The sequence below is a fragment of the Sphaeramia orbicularis genome, chromosome 14 (genome assembly GCF_902148855.1).
Source record: "Sphaeramia orbicularis chromosome 14, fSphaOr1.1, whole genome shotgun sequence".
Classification (NCBI taxonomy): Eukaryota; Metazoa; Chordata; class Actinopteri; order Kurtiformes; family Apogonidae; genus Sphaeramia; species Sphaeramia orbicularis.
Genome location: NC_043970.1, coordinates 43,723,381 through 43,748,821, shown reverse-complemented (window position 1 = coordinate 43,748,821; position 25,441 = coordinate 43,723,381). Strand labels below are relative to the sequence as shown.

At 37.5% G+C, this 25,441-nt stretch overlaps 1 protein-coding gene across 1 annotated transcript in view; it reads right to left on the bottom strand.

The window, feature by feature from the left end:
* Positions 1 to 10,180: 10,180 nt before the first annotated feature.
* Positions 10,181 to 25,441, bottom strand: part of ywhag1 (3-monooxygenase/tryptophan 5-monooxygenase activation protein, gamma polypeptide 1) — a 28,006-nt gene continuing 12,745 nt past the window's right edge. The window contains exon 2 of the mRNA XM_030153210.1: positions 10,181 to 12,320. Within this exon, the coding sequence (XP_030009070.1) occupies positions 11,664 to 12,320 (657 nt within the window). The 3' untranslated portion in view covers positions 10,181 to 11,663. The remainder of the gene's footprint in view (positions 12,321 to 25,441) is intronic.

Genomic DNA, 25,441 nt, shown 5'->3' with positions numbered 1-25,441 from the left:
CGAATTTTTGCCATTTTCTAAATCCCCATTGGTTTATAATGGGACACATTTCAAAGGGCTATAACTTTAAAACAGTTGAAGATATTGATATAAGTATTATTGGTAATAGATAGAAGTCACATATGGGCTTTCATTTGGTACCATGACCTTTGACCTTGACTGACCTTGAAAGGTCAAACCCAGAATGTAGATTTTGGCTGTCCAGCTAAAAACATGTACAAGCACAAGAGGAAAAGAAACATTTAAAAAATCAGTTCTACAAGAAGTTTTTCTGAAGTCCAAAGTCTAAATTCAACATTAAAGGTGCGGGAGACTTTCATGACCAATTTTTCATCAAATCTGTCAAACCTCAGTCATATCCTCAATATCACAAATCTGTAAGTCTTTCTGTGATTACTCACCTGAATCTCTTGCATCACGGTGAACAATTTCTTAGTACCATCCACCATAAACAAACCATATGTTTACAAACAGAGCCAGGAGGGAACTCAGGCATCTTCGGAATTTTGTCGCGACGTGCATTGTGGGAAACGAAGGTTCGTGCAGCCGCCTGGCAGCGGCAGCTGCTACAGACACAACGCGGAAATGGCAGGAGCTCCCTTCCCTCTATGCATGTTCCTCCAGCGGTTTCCGCATCGTGTTTGTTGCAGCCATATAATATCATATGAATGCGTTGCTGCTGCCGCTGCTAGGCGGCTGCATGAACTTCCGTTTACCACAATGCATGTCGCGACAAAATTCCGAAGATGCCCGAGTTACCTCCTGGCTCTTGATGAAAAATTGGTCACAAAAGTCTCCCGTACCATAACGTGCAAAATGATGAAATACACTAGTATAACCACTGGATTGATGACACAACCTTTGACCTAAGATGATCTTGAGAGGTCAAATGAATGTCATTTCATGTCTTTAAATATTCAGTTGGACCACAGGAACCTTGGTCCTGTTTTTGTGTGTATAATTAGTTCTTCTTCGTCTCCTCTGCTTTTCATTTTGTCTTTGCCTGGATTAACCTTCATAAACTCCTCCCGAGAACTGTTTTCTACTGTTTTAATTTGTGAAAAACTTAGGATGAATACTTAAAAAAATAAGTCTTTGGTTCCTTGCGTACTTTTGGTGCAGTTCGCATAAATGAGTCATGGTGTGAAATGAGGCTGTAGGTTCAGACTCGTTGGATTGCACCGATGTGGGCGTTCACTTCATGAATTGCAGAAAAACACTGATAAGGCTTTTGATATATGAGATGGTCCTGATATGTACCAAAAGCAGGGCCATTTGTGCTGCAAATCTGCAGGAAAAATGTGTCCTATCGGCCCAAATTGCATAATTCCATCATACAGAATGTGTGTGATGCATTATTCATGCCCAGATGGATACATAATTGATGCAGATTTGCTCTCGACTCTCGACTGAGGAAGGTCATTGGAAACAATTGCGGCAGGCGTCGGCACCGGTGGGGGATCGAAACACCGAGTCTGTTTGAGCCAGAAGATGAGAGTCCACATCGGTATTACAGATCAATTTAACACCAGGTTTTGGTTCACACGGCAGGAAAAAGAGAATCTCAACAAACATGTTTTTATTTAGTAGAAGCTCATTTCGAGAGTATATTCAAGATATTTCAGCTGATACTGAACCAGATTTAACCACCAACAAACTAAAATAACACTTCATACCCAGCAGAGGAACATACAGTAATAGTTGACTTCTGACTTCTGTTTTAGTCTTAAACCATTTTCATTGGTTGTTATAATAAAGATAATAAAGTTTTTTTTCCTGTTTTTGAATCCCTTTTTAGTGTTTAACTCAAATCTAAACCAAGACCGATGGTCACAGCTATATAAATATTAGAGACTGATAAGGTGTGAAGGGTCTGTATGAGGTATTTCTACTTTCAAATATCATAAAATGTTCTGAAATTACCCTCTGAGTGTTAATAAAACTGAACAAAACCCCTGAAGTGTGTTAAGAGTCTTGAAACAAGAAGATATTAATCCTAATCCTCTAAACATCGTGGTGTCGTCTGTTAAAACAAGGCGTAACAGACGTATTTAGAGCCTTCAGTTCTGTGTAAATACCTTCACAACAATGTAGAAATGCTCAGAGCCAGAACACCAGCATATCAGCACATAACTGTGGTTTATTTGTTAAAGTAAAAGGTACTGGTTTATATATGACACCAGGTTTTTAACTCTGAAGCACCGGTTGAGTCAGTTTTATTCACGTTTACAAACACACACAAATCTGAGGGTTTATCAGAAAGAAAAAAATGAAGGATTTTGGATGATTTACTGAAATGAAACCTTGGTAAGAAAAGTCCGAATATGATGGAGCTTATAATGAATGAAAGGAAAAGGTTGAAACCACTGCTTTAACACTTTCAGTGCCATGGGCCGATTAAATCGGCTTTACGAAAACAACCTGTAAAGTGCCACGGGCCGATCAGATCGGCTTTGGAGAACACGCCATATTTGTGTACAAACAAACCATCCACCCCCATTTCTTTCTCACATTTCGATGACGTTCTTTCTGTGTCCCCCTTTTGAGACCAAGCAGACGGGAATTTGAGGTTACGCGACCGAATAATATTTTTATATCTTTTTAATGTTTCTTATTCTCCGGTGTTTCATCAGAGGGAGCCCTCCATGCCGGGGGGCGGCTGTGGACTCCGGGGGCTGTGGCGCCTTCTCTCACTGGGGTCCGCTCCTTTCTGGTGGGTGGGGGTCCCAGTTGGCCCTCTCCCACTAGTTAGGATGCGGGGCTGTGTTGCTGGTGCCTGGTCGCCGGGGTCGGCGGCTGCCTCCTGGTGCGGATGGCTCCCTGAGACAGCGCCTCCTAAATTGATGTTTTACTTTTACTTGTACATTTTTGTTCTGGTCTACCCGTGCTCAGTCAGTCTTCTTAAGTATGTGTGAGCTTGTGGGTTTGCATGTATATATGTGTGTGTGCGTGTGCGGGTGGGTGTGGGTGGGGGGCGGTACTGATTTTTAAACTGATATGTAAAGCACTTTGTGCTACAGTTTTTAATGTATGAAAAGTGCTATATAAATAAAGATTATCATTATTATTATTATTATTATTATTATTATTATAAATTATGCAAATTACGATCAATAATGAATCGGCTACGTCCGGTGCGTTTTGACTCTAATCAGCAATCAGTCGGATGTTACCGAGCGGTTTCCTGCAGGATTCTTCAAATATTATATAATATAAAAACGACGCGAAATACTGAAAAACGGCCAAATTCTGTGGCAATTTTAAGGCTTATTAGCCCCTTAACTGTCTGGCACTTAAAGAGTTAATATTTACCAGTGTGTTATATTTTAAAGCTTATCCATTGAATAAATCATTGTAAAAGTGACTAAAACATAAATAACTGCAATAGAGAGAAGTGAGAAGCAGTAGTAAATGTAAACACTCACATACACCTGACTGAAAATGTCAGAATTCCACTAAAATACAAAGTTTGAATGAATGTTTTTGGTAAAATTCACCTGGAGTCACTGAAGCAGCCGACGTCCTCAGTATTAATGCACATTTTACAACAGTTTTCAGTACAAGACCAAAAACACTGTTTCCTCTGGACTGGATTCACAATAATTGATCAGGAATCACCATAATGTTGTCATAATTTGACTGATTCTTCCAAATGGAAAGACCTTTTTCTGCAACTAGAGTCACATAAACAAAACGGATGTTGACGGACTTTACAGCAAGTGAAGAAGAGTTTTCAAAGAAACATGTCGCAGTATGTGCGGACACACCAGGAAACCCAATCATTTTAGAATTTAGTAGGACATAGAGGGATAATAATAATAATAATAATAATAATAAATATATCTGTAAATCAACACCATATTTACGTTCATCACCATGTTTATGGAATGACTTCTTGTGACATCTTGCGATAAGTAAACAAGTCATTGCATTCGTGATTTAATGGAAAAAAAGACTTTACACACTTCTGTTTTTTTCAACATTTAGTAAATATTGGTAAAGTTTTGTGCAAATGTCCAATGGAAAAGTGTCTAAATATGGGCTTTCATTTGGTTCCATGACCTTTGACCTTGGTTGACCTTGAAAGGTCAAACAAATGCCAATTAATGTCTTTAAATATGCCGTTGAACCACAGGAGCCTCTGTCCTGTTTTTATTTTAGTTTTACCATTGTACTAACCTGTAGTCTGTTAAAACCATCTCTTAGTTTATTTTACTGTACTTTAGTCTGGTTTAACCATCTGTAAGTCTGATTTAACCATCAAATCATTTGGTTTTACAATCTTTTAGACTTGGTTTGTCACCTTCTAGCTTCATTTTTAGTATCCTTTAGTTCATTTTATCCACCTTGTAGTTTTACTGTTTTTATCAGTGGTTTTTACCAGTCAGCTTTATTCGCAGTGAGTGACACAGTCTGGATACATAGTGTTGATTCATTGGTGGTTTTGGTCGTTTTGCTAAGTGTTCTGGTACCAGACTGCCCCCTGCTGTTCACAGTCTGGAGTATCAGTACTACACAGGACCAGTTGAAGGAGGTGATTCCTGCTGCCTGTGGAAAGACAAACCCAGAGCTGAACAATAGTCCCATGAAAATTAAACATTTGAAGAATTTTTTCAACTACTTCTCATTTTCCTCTAAATATCCTTTTATCAGTGGAACAACAGCAGTGTCTAGACTTTTGTTCTAATTGTACAAACCATTGTTGAGCAAAATGTGTCCGTTTTTTTGGTTTTTTTTTCTTGATCCAAGACAATATGGTGTTAATATTTTCCTTCTTTGTAGTCGTTCTGCTTTTTCACCGGGACACAGAAAAGCTTGTTTCAGTCCGCTGAGTTTCCATTGAATCCAGGGTGGAGCTGCTTACGTCTCTGTGTTTGGTCAGCACTGAATCATCACTGAGCACTGAGTAAACGCAGCAACAGTCAAACCCAACTGGTGACGAGCTCTGGCTTGTTTTCATCACATCTTTTTTTCTCTGCCTGTCAACTTCCAGTCATTCATGTTGCGTGCCGCTTCTCTAATGCACATACTAACTGTACTGTGACTCTGGAGCTGCAGGGGAGATCTATTTATAGAGCTCCGCTATGCACCCAGCCTCCAGCCTGTAGAAATGCACATATCTGACATGGGCTGCTCATGGCTGGCCTTTATTCTTAGAGGCGTTGTGGAGTCAGGACTAAGAGGCTGTTTATCAGCTCTCATCAGCTATGACACTAATAGGCTTTCACACCAGTAAAATAAGACAGAAAAAACACACTGTGATTCTAAATATCTGACAAAACACACGTTAAACATCCTGTTCAGGCTTTGTTAACCCATTAAGACCCCGTACTAATTTTGTGTCAGTTCCCAAATTAATTTTTTTTCTCTATTTAACTTTGCTTAAATTACTTATCACCATTTATTATAATATTATCCTGTGTATATGGCATTTTTCCCACTGTAAATTATGTATTTTCCCATATTTAACTTCTTATACTTCATTTAGATGGTCATAAAAACTCAGTAAATTCAAAAGTTATTGTATCGAAAGAGAGAAAACTGACTTTTTCAGCAAAGATTTCATCAACTGAACATAACCCCAGTGTGTCCATCCACTGTCATTGATCCAACTCCATGGGTTTTACTGGTGAATCAATGTTATAGAAGATGATGGTGTTTCCACGGTAACTGTGGAGCCTCTGAACGTCTAAATGGGTCATATCTGATGACAATGAAAAGATAAATAACTGTATTTTACACCAATTATTTACGTGTATTGATAGGATTAATGGATCAACAGGGATTAAACAGTTTAGATCAGTAGATGGCTTTGGTTTTTGAGGGTTAACAGAATAAATACAGGGTTCTGGATGGTATGAAATGATGAATTCTCCTCATTTTTCAAGTATTTTGCTCATTTTCTCCTCACTTTAAAATAATTTGTTCACTTTTGTGACATATTTCAAAATTTTTTGGTAATTTTTTTCCTTATTTTTTATGCATTTTGCTCATTTTATTCTCAATTTACATGTTTTTTATATATTTGATCCTATGAATAATTGAGATAAAACAAAATTTTACACCAAATATTGACATGTATTGATAGGATTAGTGGATTTTACATCAGTAGGTGCTTCTGGTCGCTGGTGGATGTTTGGGTCTTTATGGGTTAAATGTGTCCCTGTTACATGTTCATACATTATCACGGTTCTGTATGAAAACCGAGTCAAGGCAGCAGCCTCTAAACCACTTAGGGTTTCAGCTTTTCCTCTTCCATGAGTCACCGTTTCCTTTCACTCTAATGCAGTCCTCAATTATTCATGTGTATCTCCATCAATCTAGGAGTTCCAGCATCGTCACCCTCCGCTCTGTGATTGGACTCAGATCTGCGTCCGGTCTCTGCACCGGGTGACGACCAATCAGACGGCTGTCATGTGACCTGAACCCTGGGCCGGACACGACCGTTTATAACTGAACACAAGTAAAAACGGTGTTAAAATGGTCATATTTAAACCACAAGAGGTGGTCGAAACACTGGAAAATAAATGAAACTCAATTTTTTCTTGAGACGCATTTTGACCCATGTTGAGGCGTTTGAGGGCAGTCATGGATAAACATTTAAAGTTTTTTTTCCCTTTTTTTTTCCCTATAAAGACCCAGTGCTACTTTTTGACAACTTCTGAATTAATTTTTTTTCTTTATTTAACCTTTTTTAAGTGATTTATCACCATGTGTTATAATATTATCCACAATATTTTTCAGTATTTTTCAGTGTAAATCAGGTATTTTTCTATATTTAATTCACTGATCATGTAGATATTAATTAAAGCTCAGAGTAAATTCAGAGGTTATTATATCAAAACAGAGAAAACTGAAGAAAAAGTTACTTTTTTTCAGCGCCCTCGATCCTTAATTGAACATAAACCCAGTGTGTCCATCCACTGTCATTGATCCAACTCCATGGGTTTTACTGGGGAATCAATGTTGTAGAAGATGACAGTGTTTCCACGGTAACTACGGAGCCTATGAATGTTCAAATGGGTAATATCTGATGACTATGAAAAGATGAAGAACTGTATTTTACACCAATTATTGACATGTATTGATAGGATTAATGGATTAACAGGTATTAAACAGTTTAGATCAGTAGATGGTTCTGGTCGATGGTGGATGTTTGGGTCTTTATGGGTTAAATAAAGATTTATTTGTTACGTAATTTTGGACCATTATTACCAAAGAAAAGCTAGAGAAAATACTAAAACACCCAAATAGATCTAAACCATTCTCTTTGTATTTAATTTACATTAATTTGGCTCAGGTTGAGGTGCTACGTCTGTTTCTATGCGTGTAAAAACGTTCTGCACAGGTAAAACAGTTCATGTATATTAGTTTGGGGATAATTTCTTGCATTATTGATGCTGAATCAAAACAGAATATTAGAGGGTGAGCCATTAATGTCTGGTGATGAGTACATTTCTCTCATAACTCAGATATTTTGGATATTTTTCCCTCATTAAACTTCATCTTCTCTCTTCATATTGTATTTATTTCATTAAATGTATGTTCTGAATATTTATGGAGATGTTTTTCCTACATCTCCACTCACATCTCCACTTCCAGCTCAGATTAACTCATTTTCAGTTATTGCACATTTAGGACATTAATTAATAATTACAGACCTTACAAACTTAATTAAATGTAGAAAACTAACAAGACGAGTCGTAATCACTAAAAACAGAACCAACCTTAAGCAGATCAGTCACTTAAAGACTGGAGTTGAAAACTGAACAAGACAAATTCACCTCAGTTTCATGGACATTCAAACTGGAAACGCGTCTTTATGTTAAACATTAATATTTTAACATGGACTCTATACATTTAGTGAAAATTCACCAACATGCTCTCAACTCAGAGTTCTGTTTAAGGATAAAAACCCTGCTTTTTCACAGTGAGGGGTCAGAAAAACCCCAAATCCTCTGCTCTGAATGGAGCTGAATGAAGGTCGACTAAATACTCAGTGTGTTTTCATCTTGATAATTATGGTTTCTTATATTCTACTGGACTGACAGTCTCACACGCTCTGGGATTGAAAGAGTAATTGAACTCATTTAAAGAACGGTTAATTTTACTGTAGAATATGCTTGGTCCTGGTGACACTTTAATCTATACAGACTCGTATTAATGGATGAGCATGAATACAGTGAGTTCTTATGTGACTGGGTTAAATAAGTGGTTGTTTTACATCAGACCGGGGCGTTGTACAGCCCATAGGCCAAATGCGGCCCTATAGCTGACCCTGACTGGCCCGTATGAGGTCAGTGCCAAATTAAAAGTCAGTGCAAGTATATATCATTGTGGATGAAACCAATTCAAAGACACTGGTTTTATTTGGAAGGATCAGCTAAATTAAATGTTTTTCACACATACTTTCCGTACTTGGCATACGGCAAATGAACTGATTGGTTTGTTGTTCAGTTTCAGCCGATGACGATGTCAGCTAACGTCAAAAAAAGAAAGACTGATTTAGAATGGAGAGTTTTTAACAAGACACAGACTTCTGTGTGTTTCTTCACTGAAGTCAGAAGTTTAAAAAAAAAAAACTGAGATATGCAAATGAACAAAGCCGAATGCATTTATTGTTTTTCATGTGGAGCTGGTTTTGTACATTTTGTTTTTGTGAATATTCGTTAAATAGTTGTATTCTGGGCTCCACATTTTCATTGATTCATTGTATTGTTTCATTTACTGTTTTTATACAGATATATATTGAGCAGAACTGCAGGTGGACTGGTCTGACCCTTAACAACTGTCAAAGTTTCTCATGTGGCCCCGTAAGAAAATGAATTACCCACCCCTGTTTTACATGAACTTATTTCAGTCTTCGAACTAGAGACAGACAGGCATTCTCCAATAGTGATAGATAGATAGATAATATTCACCTGCTCAAATGGAAGAATCAGAACAAACTGCACCTATAATCAGCCCCATTTCTACAGTTTAGTTTGATATTCAGCTCCATATTCACTGTTGGATTCTGTTTTTTTGGTCCTGAAGACGTCACCTGTGTCCATCTGTAAGTAACTGATTACTGTGTTCATGATAAGAACAGACTGATATGATGTTCAGTTGAAGAAAAAAAAAAAAAAAAAGACAACCAAAGTCCATCAGTGATAAAAATTTAAACCACTGTGGATCATGTGGATGTCGGGTAAACCAAGGATTTCACACCTTAATCCTTCTCAAACGGAGTAAAATGGAAAAAAATATAAACAAAAATCAATGATATTGAACAGCTCACTCCATTTCAGTTCTAAATTTACACCTGTTCCTTAAATTAAATAAAAACTTGCAACAGGATTATTTTAACATCAGTGTTTCTGTTATAATTTGCATTTTCTTCACTGTTCAACTCTTTTTCACTAGTTTGGACTAAAATGACCTATAACTGAGAATAAAACCCAGAGAAAATAGAGCCTCTGTGTCCATTCACAACTGCTCAGCAAAGCAGTGAACTATCTGTAGTCATGTGACCCTTGAGGGCGGGGTCTAGCTGTGGGGGCGGGTCTTCATTACACAGTCAGGAAGCAGCTTCAGTAGAGTAAAACTGTAAATTAATCAGAATTTTTGAGTATTTAAGAAAAAAACATAAAACTGTTCGCTTGTTTTTACAAAAGCAGCTGTACAAGATGGAAGTTTAATAAATTGTAGAAAACATAAAATTACTAAAAATACACTAACGGTGTATTTTAAGGCAAATGTTTAAGTTAATGCAAACCGTTAAATCGTAAAGTTAAGTACATTTGATTTAAAGCAGTTGTTTTCGTTTAAATATTCACTTTATTCTATTTCAATTTACTATTTATTCTATATTCTGAGTCACTGTATTCTTCCATTTATATCACTTTATATATTGCAATAATCTGTTAATTCTTTACTGCAGTATTTTATTATTTAATTCATTGCTTTCATCTGTCACCAAACCTAATTCCTGGTTCTGTAAAAGTGCTCTTTACCGTATCTGACAGATCTGATCTATTACAGATTTACTGTAACGTCCATATCTTGGGCATTACTCGGATAACGCTCTATTTCTACACTTTTCCTCCAGTGATTCTGCTCACGTATTCAACATCAAACTGCGAAAGCCTTTCTGTTATTTAGCGTCACCCTCGTCAAGAACTGCATGTCACCATAGTGATGTCTGTAACAGATCAATTTATTGTTAACAATCACTGTTTTGGTATAGCGTACGTCAGCAAATGGAGTAAAGAAAACACAGATTAAAATAAGGTTTAGCTAACAATCGCAATAAAAAGAAATAAATAGAAAAGAATCCAATTAAGGTCTATTAATTCCATGTTCATATGAATACATAACATCTACAGTATAAGTTAATAAATTGAAGCTACTGTATAAATACATCACCAGCATGCACAATATTGTATTATGGAGAATATTGGAGCAGTTATCATCTTACACTGAAGAAACAGTTTAATAGGCAAGTGCATCTCTTGACCAATAAGAAACTGAAGACAAAGTAAATCCACAAACCTCAAATCTGCGTTTTTAAGTCTTCCACTGAACATGTGCTTCTGCCGAGTTCACCAATCGAGTCTGTGGTTCTGATTGTTATGAAGATCACTCAGCAGTTAGGGTGGACTCAGCTGTCGTCTAATTATTAGTATCATTATTATTATTATTATAATAATCACCATGTTTTTAGAGCTTCCCCATTAGTGTCACTTCTCTATTTGTGTGAATCAAATCATTCTCTACAAACAGGAGCCAATATAAGTTGTTATAGTAACGACAATACTGACAATAAGAATTAGGTGTCCAAAAACAGTTAATTTATTTAATAAAGCACATCAGCACATGAGAGGGACAAGCTGCACTAAGTTTACTTCATGAATTGGTATTTTAGTTACAGTATGACTGTGTGACTGAGCTGGACACATACCTGACACAAAGCAAACAAAAACATTTTTATGTTATCTTCAATAACAGAGACAACCTGCTGTTCACTCGACGGTCGTAGTGTGGTGCGACTAAAGATGCCACGTCGGTTTTTGAAGTTACACGATGAAGTGTGACGCCTCTAAAACCCCGCCTCCATCTCGGTAAAACCCCTCCGCTCTCACCCGGTCTGTCCTCGAGGCCACGACATTCAAGGTTACTCTAATTTTCTTGTTGCTCAAGCGTCAAACTGGATTTCCGAATGCTCCGCCCCCCTCGTCGAATACAATAAGACAGCTCGGCTTCATTTGCGCGATAAGACCAGTCTCTGCCAGTGTGAAGGTATCGTCACCAATAGTCACACTGAGATGAATGACATACCTCTTGCATCTAAGTGGTATTTTGGCAAATGCTGCAGAGGCTATCGAGGAGGGGGTTTCATTCTTTAATGTTAGGTTTGTTTGTTTTTTTAATCTCAAACTAAATTCCCTCCTGCTTTTTTCACGTTTAATTTGTGGAAAAATAAAGAACAGCAGCCGCGTTAGTACCATCGGCTAGCTAAACGTTCAGCCGAAGATCCACCGGCCCCCCCCCTTTTTTAAAATTTCTAAGAACATTTTTTTTTGTTGTTTTTTTTTTGTCTTTTTTTTACTATTCTTATTATTTTGTCATCATTTGTGAGCGCGCGTGTTGTGTAGTTTTGGCAGAGAATGAGGTTTTGGACTCTAGTTGTTGCCCTCTCCTCCCTCATCATCCTGCTGGTCGCTCGTCCACAGCGTCAAGTTGTCTCGTAGCAGCTGCATGATCAGAGTGGAGTCTTTGTAGGAGTCCTCATTGAGGGTGTCCAGCTCGGCGATGGCGTCGTCGAAGGCGGTCTTGGCCAGGTGGCACGCCTGCTCAGGGGCGTTCTGGATCTCGTAATAGAAGACGGAGTAGTTGAGAGCCAGGCCCAGGCGGATGGGGTGGGTGGGCTGCATGTGCTCCTTGCTGATCTCGTGGGCCTCGTTGTAGGACTTCTCGGACGACTCCACCACCGCGGCTCTCTTCTCACCCGTGGCCACCTCGGCCAGGTAGCGGTAGTAGTCGCCCTTCATCTTCAGGTAGAACACTTTGCTCTCGTGCTGCGTTTCGTTGCAGTTCTTGATCAGGAAGTTGTCGAGGAGGTTGAGCACGTCCTGGCAAACGGCCTCCAGCTCCTTCTCGATCTTTTCCCGGTAGGCCCGGACCATCTCGATCTTCTTCTCGTTGCCATCAGCTGACGTCTTCTGCTCGATGCTGGAGATGACGCGCCAGGATGAACGCCGCGCCCCCACCACGTTCTTATAGGCCACAGAGAGCAGGTTCCTCTCCTCGTTGGATAGTGCTTCATTCAGTTCTGTGACCTGAGGAGATGAGGACAGAACAGGACGACGTTTAGTCACATCATGAACCTCACATTCAACACAACGGACTCGTTCACACTGCAGGTAAATGGGGCTCAAGTCTGACTTTTTATGACGCTGAGCCTGTTCACATGACCATAAAAATCCAATAACTGTTAATAATCACATAACTGTAATCAACTGTGATGCATTTACATGCACCTCAGAAATACAACAATTGAAAACCCTGGTTTCAGTCCATTATTGGATTTCTTTCGGAGGGCTCCGTCTGAACACCACAAATCTGATTTCTTCTACATCAGACCCAGAACACTTTCATATGTGTTCCTAAATCGGCTTCATATCTGATGCTTTACAATAAGCCTGTTTACATCCACACCAATACTCTCATCATTGTCTGATTTGTGGGGTTATTAGATTATTATTGATCATATGAACACCATAATCTGATCTGTTTTGTCAGATAACAGCAATAATCTGACTGAGAAATCAGATTACCATCTGGATTTGTCCGCAGTACTCCCGTGTCCTCCTGCATGTATACAGGTTAATCTGATTTATTTAGTTCTGTTACATCTGAACATGTGGAAGAACCATTAAAATTGTAGAAAATTTTAATTACAAAATAAATTTGTCGATAACAGGAAGTTTGATTGTATCATCACTAGTCTTAAAGTAAAACCGAACAAAAATTGAGTAAAATATTTTAAAAAATGAACAAAATCAAACAAAAGTTGAATAACACAATGAAAATATGAACAAAAGTAAACAACGTGAGTTGACGGCAATAACAGGAAGTCTGATTTTATGCCACTACGTACGTACAAACTCTGTAAAAAAAAAACAACCAAAAAAACAAACAAACCCTGGGTTTATTTCAATTATTTGATTACTAACAGTTATTGGATTTTTATGGTTCTGTAACCAGGCTCAATGTGACTTCAGTCTGAGCGCTCATGTCACATTTCATCTGATTTTTACATCACTGAAATGTGACGGAACCCAGAAAGATCCATATTTACTTGATAAACACAGTGTGATGGATGTGATGTCACTTCAGGACGTAGACTGTCCACACAAGTCTGATGGCATCACATTTACATCAGAATGACAACAATCATGGAAAAAGTCAGATTTCGGTAAAAACAAAAAACAAACAAAAAAAAACCTGAACTGAGCATTAACCCCTGTAGTGTGAACGTAGCCTTAGAGCGTTGGATGTTAATTATGATAAAAACACATGAGCACTGGTGAAAACACACATAAAAACCTGCATTGTAGACATGAAATCAGCTCATCTCACAACATCCTGCTTTAAAATCCACCTGTTCCTTAACACACTGATGACAAAGCAGAGTTTAAGATGCATCTCTGTTGTAAAATGTGAATAAAAACAGCTCTAATCAGAAGTGTAGTTCTGTTCTGAAGCACCAGATTTACACAGGACCAGAAGTTTTACCTCTACACCACTGCTTTAGTCACTTAATGTGTTTGTTGCTTTTAATCTGAAATCACATATTTAAAAAATACCCACAGTGACACAACACCACATTCTGCAGGATTGTGTTAAAAAGTCTTCACGGCTTCAGTTTCACATGGAAAAAGTGTAAAAAATATTCTGACAATAACAAACTAACCCTGATTTGACCCCTGATTGATGTTAATAGATGCACACTTAAGTTAATTTACAACAATACAACATGAAAACCAAGACAAACAAACATAAAACATCATGTGAGCGTTGATCAGTTTCGGAATTAACACATTTACAGCACAGGAGTTTTACTGTTCATTATGCTGACTGATTTTGGATTATTGATTTATCGTTCAACTATAAAAATATCCAATGTCTGTGTCTCAAGTGTTGAGTGGAAAAAAAAACTAAAGCAAAAGTTTATTTTTGACTGATTGATATCGGGTTGAACTTTTCCTCAAACTCCATTCATTTACACAGTTCATGATGTTCACACGTTTTAAAAACCTCTATTTTTTTCTGGTTCTCACTCTGAACATTAGTTTTTTCATTCATTCATAAATAGTCAAAGCCGGAAAACCGATCTGATTAGAATCCGGACTCCACCCGAGGCTCCGGACTCTGCACCCGGCAGATGAAGCCATGCCCCCAGCTGTGGCATCAGCCTCTGAGGCCACTCCTGATTGGTGGCGGTTGACTGTGAAAGCTGGTTTTGTTTAGTTTTGACAGGCCTGTGTCTGAGGGTTTAATCCTTTTTACCCACTAGGGCTGAGAGGCAGAGCTTTAGGCCTGTTGTTAACCTACTGTTTCAGAGCAAAGGATTGTGGTCCATGAACGGGCCCCTGACCAATCACAGGACACCGCTGTACAGAGCAACTCCCAGATGGAAAACCACGCTCTGGGTTGAACTACGGAGGTGCAATTTATTCTGAACTTTAAAGGTCCAGATAGAAGAGTAAAGGTCGTTTTAATGCAGACGTAGAAGAGAAGACTGAGATTTTTACATAAAAAGGAAGTGAGAGTTTGGTCAGTGGATGTGTTGGTAATTGGATTTTCTTTTTAGAAACAAAAGAAATATTAGTGGTTAATTTGACTTTTGCTTTAAAATAGAAGAATTAAAATTGAATTTCTAGGCGTTTTTCTTTTTCAGTGTCAAAACAGATAAAGCAAATTTAAAAAACTGATTTTTGTTTTCTCTTTGTAATAAATAAAGTTACTACCTGACAGAAATGGAAAAAACAAACAAAAAATGCCTGGTTCTGAGTCCGGATGTTGTCATTTTCAAGGACATAGCGCTAATGCCTCGGTCACAAAGATTCCTATGAACGATGGGTTTGTATGAAATCTGGACATCGCAGACATACTCCCTCCAGGAATGTCCACGAACTCCAGATTTTGTATGAACTGGAAGATTCGTACAAACCTATCATTTGTAAGAATCTTTGTGACCGAGGCATTAGCGCTTTTTCCTTCAAAATGACATTATCTGGTCTCAGAAAATTTAAAAACAGGCGTTTATGATCCGTTTTTTCCATTTCTGTCAGGCAGTAACTTTCTTTTTTGTTATTAGAAAGACAAAAATTTGGTTAACATGTTTTGACACTGAAAAAGAAAAATGCCTTGAAATTAAATTTTAATTCTTCTATTTTTAAATGAAAATCAATTAACCACTAGTGGTTTTTTTTTTGTTTTTTTTTTTGGTTTCTGAAAAGAAAATCCAATTACCAACAGATACACCGACTGAGTTTTCTGTGTTTTCTAATAGATTTTTATTTTTTTTTAGTTTTTACATTGGTTTTACATGTTTAAGTTTGCATATTTCTACATAAAAACATTTAATTAGGAACTGATTAATCAACACAAAAAAGCAAAATGACTCACATCGAAATATTTCTCAGAATAATTGTAATTAGATTTTTTTCACCAAATCGTGCCACTTTCGGTGAGACTGATCTCATGAAACGGTGTTGTTTGTCACGCCAGTTCTTATGGCATTTGGCGTGCTATACCTATGCATTTTTGACCTTTTGTGTGTTATTCAGTACCATTTCACTGCGTGTCAGTTTACCTTAAAATCTCCGGTTCTTGATGCATCGATTCAGGTTGGACAGGGGGCTGATAACAGTGTGACTATACACAAGGAAAGCTTATAAAGCATCGAGTCATGGGATCAGTGTCCATTGCTAATATTTTTGTCATTTACAGTCAGTGACTTTATCTCGAACCACTTCCAAGGTCCAGCTTTTAGAAATGTTATCAAAATGGAATATATTTTCCTAAAAGCTCCGGCGCCTAAAGGGTTAAAACAGCGTCTCCTTCACGTCTCGAGCCTGTGTTTCTGTTGTTGCAGATTCAGACCCTGACTAAACCGTGACCCTTTGACCTCTGAATCTCTGACAGTCGGTGTGAACGGTTCCATCTGTGTCCGTCGTCCTTGTTCAGACTCGAACACGAACCGTCACCGCTGACTCAACTCTGACTAAATGACCGTTCATCATCGAGCATCTGATGATGTCACAGCATCTGAAAGCGTCCTGTCACGTTCCACATGTGACTGCAGAGGGGGCAAAGACCAGTCTGTGATGCAACTAGCCGTCTCCATGGCGACCATGAAATCTGCTCTGTTTGCCTGGAGCCAGAGACGCTAACGGCCGTGATGCCGACACGGCTCCTGTGGGTGGGGCCAAGTGCAAACAAACCACTTCATATCTCACACCTTCAGCCTGTTCATGGACGGCGATTCAAACCAATGAACAAACAGGAAATGGCCAAGCCTCGAAACCAGAGACGACTCCCTGAACGGTAAACGACCTTTGACTCAAACGCCGCCTCACTGAGTTTGTCTTATGGGTTGGACCGTGGTCACAACTGATGTCTTGCATTTTATCATTATCTCCACTGTTAGTGTTTCAGTAATTAGTCTGTCATCTGTATGGCCTCGCCCACAGCAGCACCTGAGTAGTGACATCACACAAGTATTCATTCATTCACTTATTTTCAGCTGACTTTCCCAACTTGGCCATGTCAAAAAAGATGAAAATAACATAAAAAATGAAGCTAAATAACAGTGATGTTTGTGCACATTAGCATTTAAACTCATGTTTCAGCTTTAGAAACAGTATTTGGCATTATTTTTGTATCTGAATCGAAATACTTTATTTATCCCAGGGGAAATTCCTATGCGACAGCTGCTTTGTGCACATAGCAGGACAGAAATTATCAATACTGCAGAAAAATAAATAAATAAATAAATAAATATATATATATATATATATATATATATATATATATATATATATATATATATGTAAAGCTCTAAATATAGAAACATATAGCTAAATATAGAAACATATAGCTCTAAATACAGGGTGGGGAAGCAAAATTTACAATGAACATTTAGTTGTTTTTTCTCAGCAGGCAGTACGTCAATTGTTTTGAAACCAAACATATATTGATGTCATAATCATACCTAACACTATTATCCATACCTTTTCAGAAACTTTTGCCCATATGAGTAATCAGGAAAGCAAATGTCAAAGAGTGTGTGATTTGCTGAATGCACTCGTCACACCAAAGGAGATTTCAAAAATAGTTGGAGTGTCCATAAAGACTATTTATAATGTAAAGAAGAGAATGACTATGAGCAAAACTATTACGAGACAGTCTGAAAGATACTATTAAAGAAGAATGGGAGAAGTTGTCACCCGAATATTTGAGGAACGCTTGCGCAAGTTTCAGGAAGCGTGTGAAGGCACTTATTGAGAAAGAAGGAGGACACATAGAATAAAAACATTTTCTATTATGTAAATTTTCTTGTGGCAAATAAATTCTCATGACTTTCAATAAACTAATTGGTCATACACTGTCTTTCAATCCCTGCCTCAAAATATTGTAAATTTTGCTTCCCCGCCCTGTGTGTGTGTGTATACACACATATATATATATATATATATATATATATATATATATATATATATATATATATATATATATTTACCCAATATACATATTAAAACACAATTAGAACAGCAATTTGTACAATATGTACTAGACAATATATTATCAATATAAATAAAAAAATACACATAAATAAGTGCAAAAATATTGTCGTGTGTAATTATAATTACGTGGTTATGAGGTGGAATTAAATTAATACAATTATATCCATCACAGTGTTCCGACAGTCTAGCAACAATTTTAATTTCATAAATGTTTTCTACATAATTCCTTTTTTCTTCCAAATAGTTCTTATTGTATCAGCTTTTAAGAATCCACCACCAGTCCACCTCTGTTACAAAAAACAAATATTGGCAGAATTTAATATTTGAAGTGATCAAGTTGAATTTTGGACATAAAATCACATACAGAATCGCCTGTATTGCTGTAGTTAGTCTGATGTTCTGTCACATGTCGATGTAATTTTCTGAATTATGTTTTCATTGCTAAAAATAAGAATCGTCATGTTTTTTTCAGTTAAAGTGAGCTGTTTAGTTTGGCACAGGGAGCCTTACCACTGCCACACTGATCATGAGGAACTATTTCTTCTTACCCATCACAAAGCTCCGACATTCTAGCAAAAGTTTTTCCTGAGGCAGAAGATATCTAGATGTTGTGACAATTCATGACAAAGTGTTTTATTTTTTTATTTCTGTCTGAAAAGGTTTGGAACTGCTGATTCTTAGTCTCGTGGTCATATCCATTCAATTTAAAGGAGTCATTAAAACAAATAAGAACAGGTTTTTATTTTTACTCCCAGTGGATTGATCTGTTTAATTGCTAAGAATCCATATTGTCCACTAAATTACCAACATAACAGTGAGAGTCTTTTTAGCTCCATAGTTAGGAAATTTCGCCCAAATTCTTGTTTTTTGGTGAAAAGTTTTTGTTGTTGCAAGAGGTGGTTTTTTAGGGAAAGCGAAATTGGTATATCGTGCAAAACTGCAACGGAAAGACCTTTTTGCGCAACTACAGTCATGTGAACAAAAAAAAACAAACAAAAAAAACAGATATTGATGGATGTTAGAACAAGAGAAGAAGAAGAGTTGAACCCAAACGTGTATGTGTGGACACACCAGGAAACCACATCAGTTTAGAATTTAGTAGGAGATAGAGGGGGAACGAGCATTCTAGATTCAAAACAGCAGATTTATGTTCATGTCTATGGAATGACTTCTACTGACATCTGCCAGAAGAAAGAAACTAATCAGCACATTTGGGATTGAATGGATAAACCAACATTACACACTTCTGTTCTTTTTTTATTGGTTTTTTTTTTACATTTAGTAAATATGGGTAAAGTTTTGCGCAGATGTCCAATGGAAAAGGGACTACTGAGCTACACAAAGAACCTCCTCAATGGAAGTAATTTGCTGAAGTTACATTTTTAACATTAACGTTACCTCCCATTCCTAACAGTTGATGATTTTAACAAGACAATCCATGCCACTCTGCAAATGTACACTCCTGTTAACCCTGTAAGTCAAGTTTAGATGAAAAATTTACTATGAGATGAGCTGCAATTTGTAAAAACTTGATGAACTCTGGTCTGCAACGTTCTGAAAACCTGCCCCACGTCTATCCAAACGATCCTCTGCAGAACCTGCTTTTCAGACTTTCTGTGGCTGGATGTAACTTGTAAAACGTGACAAAGGTAATAGTGACTTATTTATCTGCATTTCTGGTCTGTATTGACACAATGAAGTGATTTCCACAGAGACAACTGATAAATATTGAGAAAATCTCACACCGTCTACTACAAGGGCATCAAACTCATTTTCTTTCAGGTTCCATTTTGAGCCCAATTTGATCTCAACCGGGCTGGACCAGTAAAATAATAATAAAGTAACCTATAAATAATGACAACTCCATATTTTCTCTTTGTTTTAGTGCAAAAAAAATTAACATACAAAGAAAGAAAGAAAATGTTTACATTTACAAACTATACAAACAAAAAAGAAGTGAATAAACTGAAAAAAACTGAAATTTCTTAAGAAAAATAAGTGCAATTTTTAACAATATTATGCCTCAACTAATCATTTATACAGACTACAAAGGCACAAAACATTTAATAATAGGCAGAATATTGGTAAAATTACATTTAACTTTCTTTAAACATTGCACGTTGTTCTTATTTGTTCAGGTTATTCACATTTTATTGTTAAAGGATAGTATATAAATGTAAATATTTTGATAACTTAATGTTATTTTTTGCACTAAAACAAAGAGAAATATTTGGAGTTGTCTGTATAGGCATAATGTAATATTATGTAATTTTTTTTCTACACTAAACCAATAAGAAAATTTGGAGTCATTACCTCAGTACATTCATTATATTATTATTTTGCATCAGATCACAATTGGACTGAATGTGGAACTTGAACTAAAACCAGTTCAACACCTTGAATTGGTAATATCTTCAGTGTAAATTTTGTACTTTGCACATTCATCCCGTGGGCTGGATTGGACCCTTTGGCGGGCTGGATTGGACCCTTTGGCGGGCTGGATTGGACCCTTTGGTGGGCTTGTTTAGACCCTTTGGCGGGCTTGTTTAGACCCTTTGGCGGGCTGGATTGGACCCTTTGGCAGGCTGGATTGGACCCTTTGGCAGGCTGGTTTGAACCTTTTAACGGGCTGGATTGGACCGTTTTAACGGGCTGGATTCGACCCTTTGGTGGCCGGTTTTGGCCCAGGGGCTGTATGTTTGACACCCCTGATCTCCTGGATCACCACCAACACCTTCAAGAGTCTCATCTTGTAGATCTGAAGGGGTTTTAGACTTTGCTTTAGTTAATTCCACACAGTTACAGTCTATAAAACCTTCATGTCCAGAGGATGAACCTTGTCCGATTCGGTCACATCTGAGCGTCTCCACCCATCGTCAAACTCTCTCCTGTGGACGAGGAAGTGTTTCTACTCAAGACGTAATGATTTACAGCCGCCGTAAATACAACGACCTCTGGACTGGTTCAGTGTATAAAGACAGACAACAATAAAATGACACTGGTTGTGTAATGATCCAAAGTCACCCCACCCCCCAGCAACGCCACTGTACATCACAGCCCATTAACATACAATTAGCGTTTATGTGAGCCAGTACAAATGCAACCAGTGGAGTGGGTCAGTGTGGAGGTCAGAAAAACAAGGCCTAAACAACCACTCTGTAAAAACATGGCTGCCTTTGTTTCAGGAGGCTGCAGGGCGAGCAGAAAGCCCTGACGGAAGCTGTGCTGCATAGATCACAATAGAGCTCTGTCTGCACATAAAGCTCATCAATCGCGCCTGCTCTCTCATGACTCGTCCTTACACAAGGCCGTCAAACTTCCAAACAACCCAGTGTTAATGCAAACAAAGGCCAGGAAGGACGGTCAATAACTTCCTCTCTGACAGCCGCCTGCACGGCTGTTAGCAGCCACAGGACGGACCCAGCTGGAGGTGCACGTCTGAGGGTCTGGGTCCGATTCGAGGCCTGGGTCTGGACCTGGACCTGGGCTGGACACGTCTGTGTAATGCAGGGGTGTCAGACTCACTTTAGTTCAGTCCAATATGATCTGAAGTGGGGCGGACCAATAAAAAAATAACTGTGAAAAAAGTAAAATTAAGTAATGAAAATGTTTCCATCTACAAACTATCCTTTAAAAATGTGAATAACATGAACAACCTGAAATTTCTTAAGAAAATATTAGTAATTCTAACAATATTATGCCTCAGCTTAGCATTTAGTAACAGGCAGAATAAAAAAACCTTATTTCTCTTAAGACATTTCATGTTCCTATTCAGATTATTCAGATTTTTTGTGAAAGGATAGTTTGTAAATGTAAACATTTTTATCGAATTTAACTTTTTTACGATAAAACAAATATAAAAATTTGCAGTTGTCATTATTTATAGGTTATTATGATAGTATTTTACTGGTTCTGATCCACTTTTGATCATATTGGTTTGTGGACCCTGAACTAACATGATTTTAACACCTTTGATTGTTAATATCTTCAGTGTCATTTTTGCATTTTACAAATTCATCCCATAGGCTGGATTGGACTCTTTGGTGGCCAGTTTTGGCCCACAGGACATATGTTTGACACCCCTGGATTAGCGTAGTTTATTGAAAGTAATTTGTCCAGATGTGCTGACGTTAACACTTTAAGTGTCAGTTTCAATATTGTGACAAGCAACATAACTGAACGAAATGGACAGCTTTTTGAAACCTGGATATGAAAATTGAAAAATCTGAGTGATCTCAATAAATGGTGTTGTATGTCACGCCAGTTCTTATGGCATTTGGCTTGCTACACCTACGCATTTTTGATTTTTCGCGTGTTATTCAATGCCATTTGATTGCGTGTCAATTTATTTCAAGATCTCCGGTTCATGTAACCCTAACCCTCAGTGCGTGGTATTTGACGCATCAATTCAGGTTGGACGGGGGGGTAATAACTAGGGGTGTAAGAAAATATCGGTTCTGCAATATATTGCGATATTTCATTTCACAATTCTGTACCGATATTAAAAAGTACTGTATCGATATTTTTAGGTATTTATTCAAATGCAGATATTGTGGGGGTTCATTTTTGTTTTGTTTTTCTTTTTTGTTTATATTTTATTTATCATTATTTAACACTTTTATTAAATAATGTTAGTTTCTTTGTTGGTATCGCACAAAAATAATGTTCTGATGTTAGTTCTGAATGAATAGAATATGAACATTTGAACAGGATCTTAAACTGTAATGTCTGTAAAACATAATTTAAATTTTAACACAGGAACATTTTGTGATATAGCATTAGATCCTGTTGTGATCAAATAAAAATGTGTTTAGTATTTGTACATATTTCTGGTGTAATTCAATTCTTCCAGGAAATAATCATTTAAAAAAAGAAACAAAACCAATAAAAATTTGCCTTTTTAACAGTATCATGATATATCGTATCATGATCCTAGTATTGTGATTTGTATCGTATTGCTAGATTCTTGCCAATACACAGCCCTACTAATAACGCTGTGAACATACATACGGAAAGCTTATAATGTGTACAGATACCATACCAATTAAAAGTGGCGTGCAAATTTACACGAGTCATATCACGTTGGAATAATAATAATTTTTTTTTAAAAACTCTGGCGCCTAAAGCGTTTAAGTCTTCAGTATAATTTTTGCATTTCACAGATTCATTCCACTGGTCAGATTGGACCCTATGGCAGTTGGTTTGGGTCCGCGGACCGTATGTTTGACACCCCGGTGTAATATCTCAGTATTCACATAATGAATGCGAGCTTGCCGCGGTCCCACAGCTCGATTCTCTGTTCCCGTTCCACGCTTTCCTTCTGTCTGTTCCTTGCTCATTTGCTCTCCTAAACTGATGTGACAACCCCCCCACCGACCCTCATTCAGGCAGCGCTGCACAAAGGCGCCCTGCGCTACCTGACGTCAGCAGCGCTCTCAATGGGCGCTAGCGGCTTTAGCCACAAAGAGCCCAGCGTTAAGGAAAAGGGGGATGTGAGGGAGAGTGTGAGTCTTAGTAATGGAGGTGGAGAGGGAGCTTCAAGTAGCTCTTAGTTGCTACGTAACCACATACGACTGTAGTTTTTCAGTGATTACAGCTACTGCGAGTGTCCAAAAATAAACACATAGAGGTTTTATCAGTCAGAAGGAATGGGAAGGATGTGTAAAGCCAATTAGACGACTGGACTGGGATGGAAAGAGGCCAGATCAGGCCCCACGGTAGAGGGGCTTGGACACCGGTGGAAGGGTTGGGATCTAACTGAACCAATCAACTCTTTACTGCTCTAGTTTCACACACTTCAATACACATATCTGGTCATGACACCTGAAAATGACATGAAACTAGAAGCACTCTGAGAGCGCAGACCTCCGCCAAGGCTGATCAGTGGCCCCCCCCCGTGGGCCCCCCCACCCCTGATCACCACCAAAATTTAATCATTTCTTCCTTATCCCATTTCCAACAAACCCTGAAAATTTCATCCAAATCTGTCCATAACTTTTTGAGTTATGTTGCACACTAACGGACAGACAAACAAACAAACAGACAAACAAACAAACCCTGGCAAAAACATAACCTCCTTGGCGGAGGTAATTACAGTGGTTTATCAGAATCAGAGTACTTTATTAATAGGGGAAACATTATTGGGTGTTAAAGTTGCTTATCAATACAACAAAAAATATATCTAAACCCTATATATTAACCCTTAAAGATCCATAACTATTTTTGTCACAAGTTTCAAATCTTTTTTTTTTATCCTCTGTATTTTGCATTTTTTCAGTGTAAATCCTGTATTTTCCTATTTTTAATTCACTGATCATGTAGATATTCATTAAAGCTCAGAGTAAATTCAAAGGTTATTATATTAAAATAGAAAAAAAGAAGGAAAAACTGACTTTTTCAGTCCAATCTGTCATTAACTGAACATAAACCCAGTGTGTCCATCCACTGTCATTGATCCAACTCCATGGGTTTTACTGGTGAATCAATGTTGTAGAAGATGACAGTGTTTCCACGGTAACTACGGAGCCTCTGAACGTCCAAATGGGTCATATCTGATGACCATGAAAAGATGAAGAACTGTATTTTACACCAATTATTGACATGTATTGATAGGATTAGTGGATCAACAGGTATTAAACAGTTTAGATCAGCAGATGGTTTAGGTTTTTGAGGGTTAACAGAATAAATGCAGGGTTCTGGATGGAATGAAATGATGAACTTTATTAAATTTTCTAGTATTTTGCTCATTTTCTTTTGGCTTTCGAAGGATATGTTCACTTGCCACATTTCAAGGTTTTTTTTTTTTTCATTTTTTCCTAATTTTTCAAGTATTTTGCTCATTTTATTCTCATTTTACAAGATTTTGTACATTTTATCCTATGAATAATTGAGGTACAACTGCATTTTACACCAATTATTGACATATATTGATAGGATTAGTGGATCAACAGGTATTGAACAGTTCATATCAATACATGGTTCTGGTCAGTGGTGGATGTTTGGGTCTTTAAGTGTTAAAAAATACACTGAAGTTTTAACCAAACTTCTGGAAACCAGAATGAAACTAAAAGTGTGTGGATTATCCATCATGATGGTACATGTACAAGTATTAGAGTGACTCTGATGGTCATGGAGGATAAAACTGCTGCTTTTGGACTTTGTAGTTGTAGTCCGACATGCGTCATCTTCCTCAGAGGTCAAAGGTTATAGCTCCATCACAAAGATCTAAACCCTAATCAGTTAATTATTTAAGCTGATTGTTACATCTGTATATAAATGCAAAAATAGACTTTTCTTTGCAAATATAAGATTAAAGATTAAAAAAACAAAAAAAACAAAAAAAAAAAACAAGCTTCATATTCTCACGTTTAGGTCTGCTGCCAATATTCATTAATTAATTATCAAAATAGGCTCCAATTAATATCCTTTCAATTGACCTGTTAATCGTTGCTCCAGATCTACTGTGTGAAGTATGTGTCAGTTATGGCACTGGTTCAGATTTATAAACTATTCTGAATTGAGTATGAGGTAGGGGTGGGTCAAACGGCAAAAATATCATACCATGATTTTTAAAAAATAAAATCAAGATCTCGATTTTATCACGATTCTTTACATTGATGTTTGAGACTAATTTGCAAGTTTTTGAA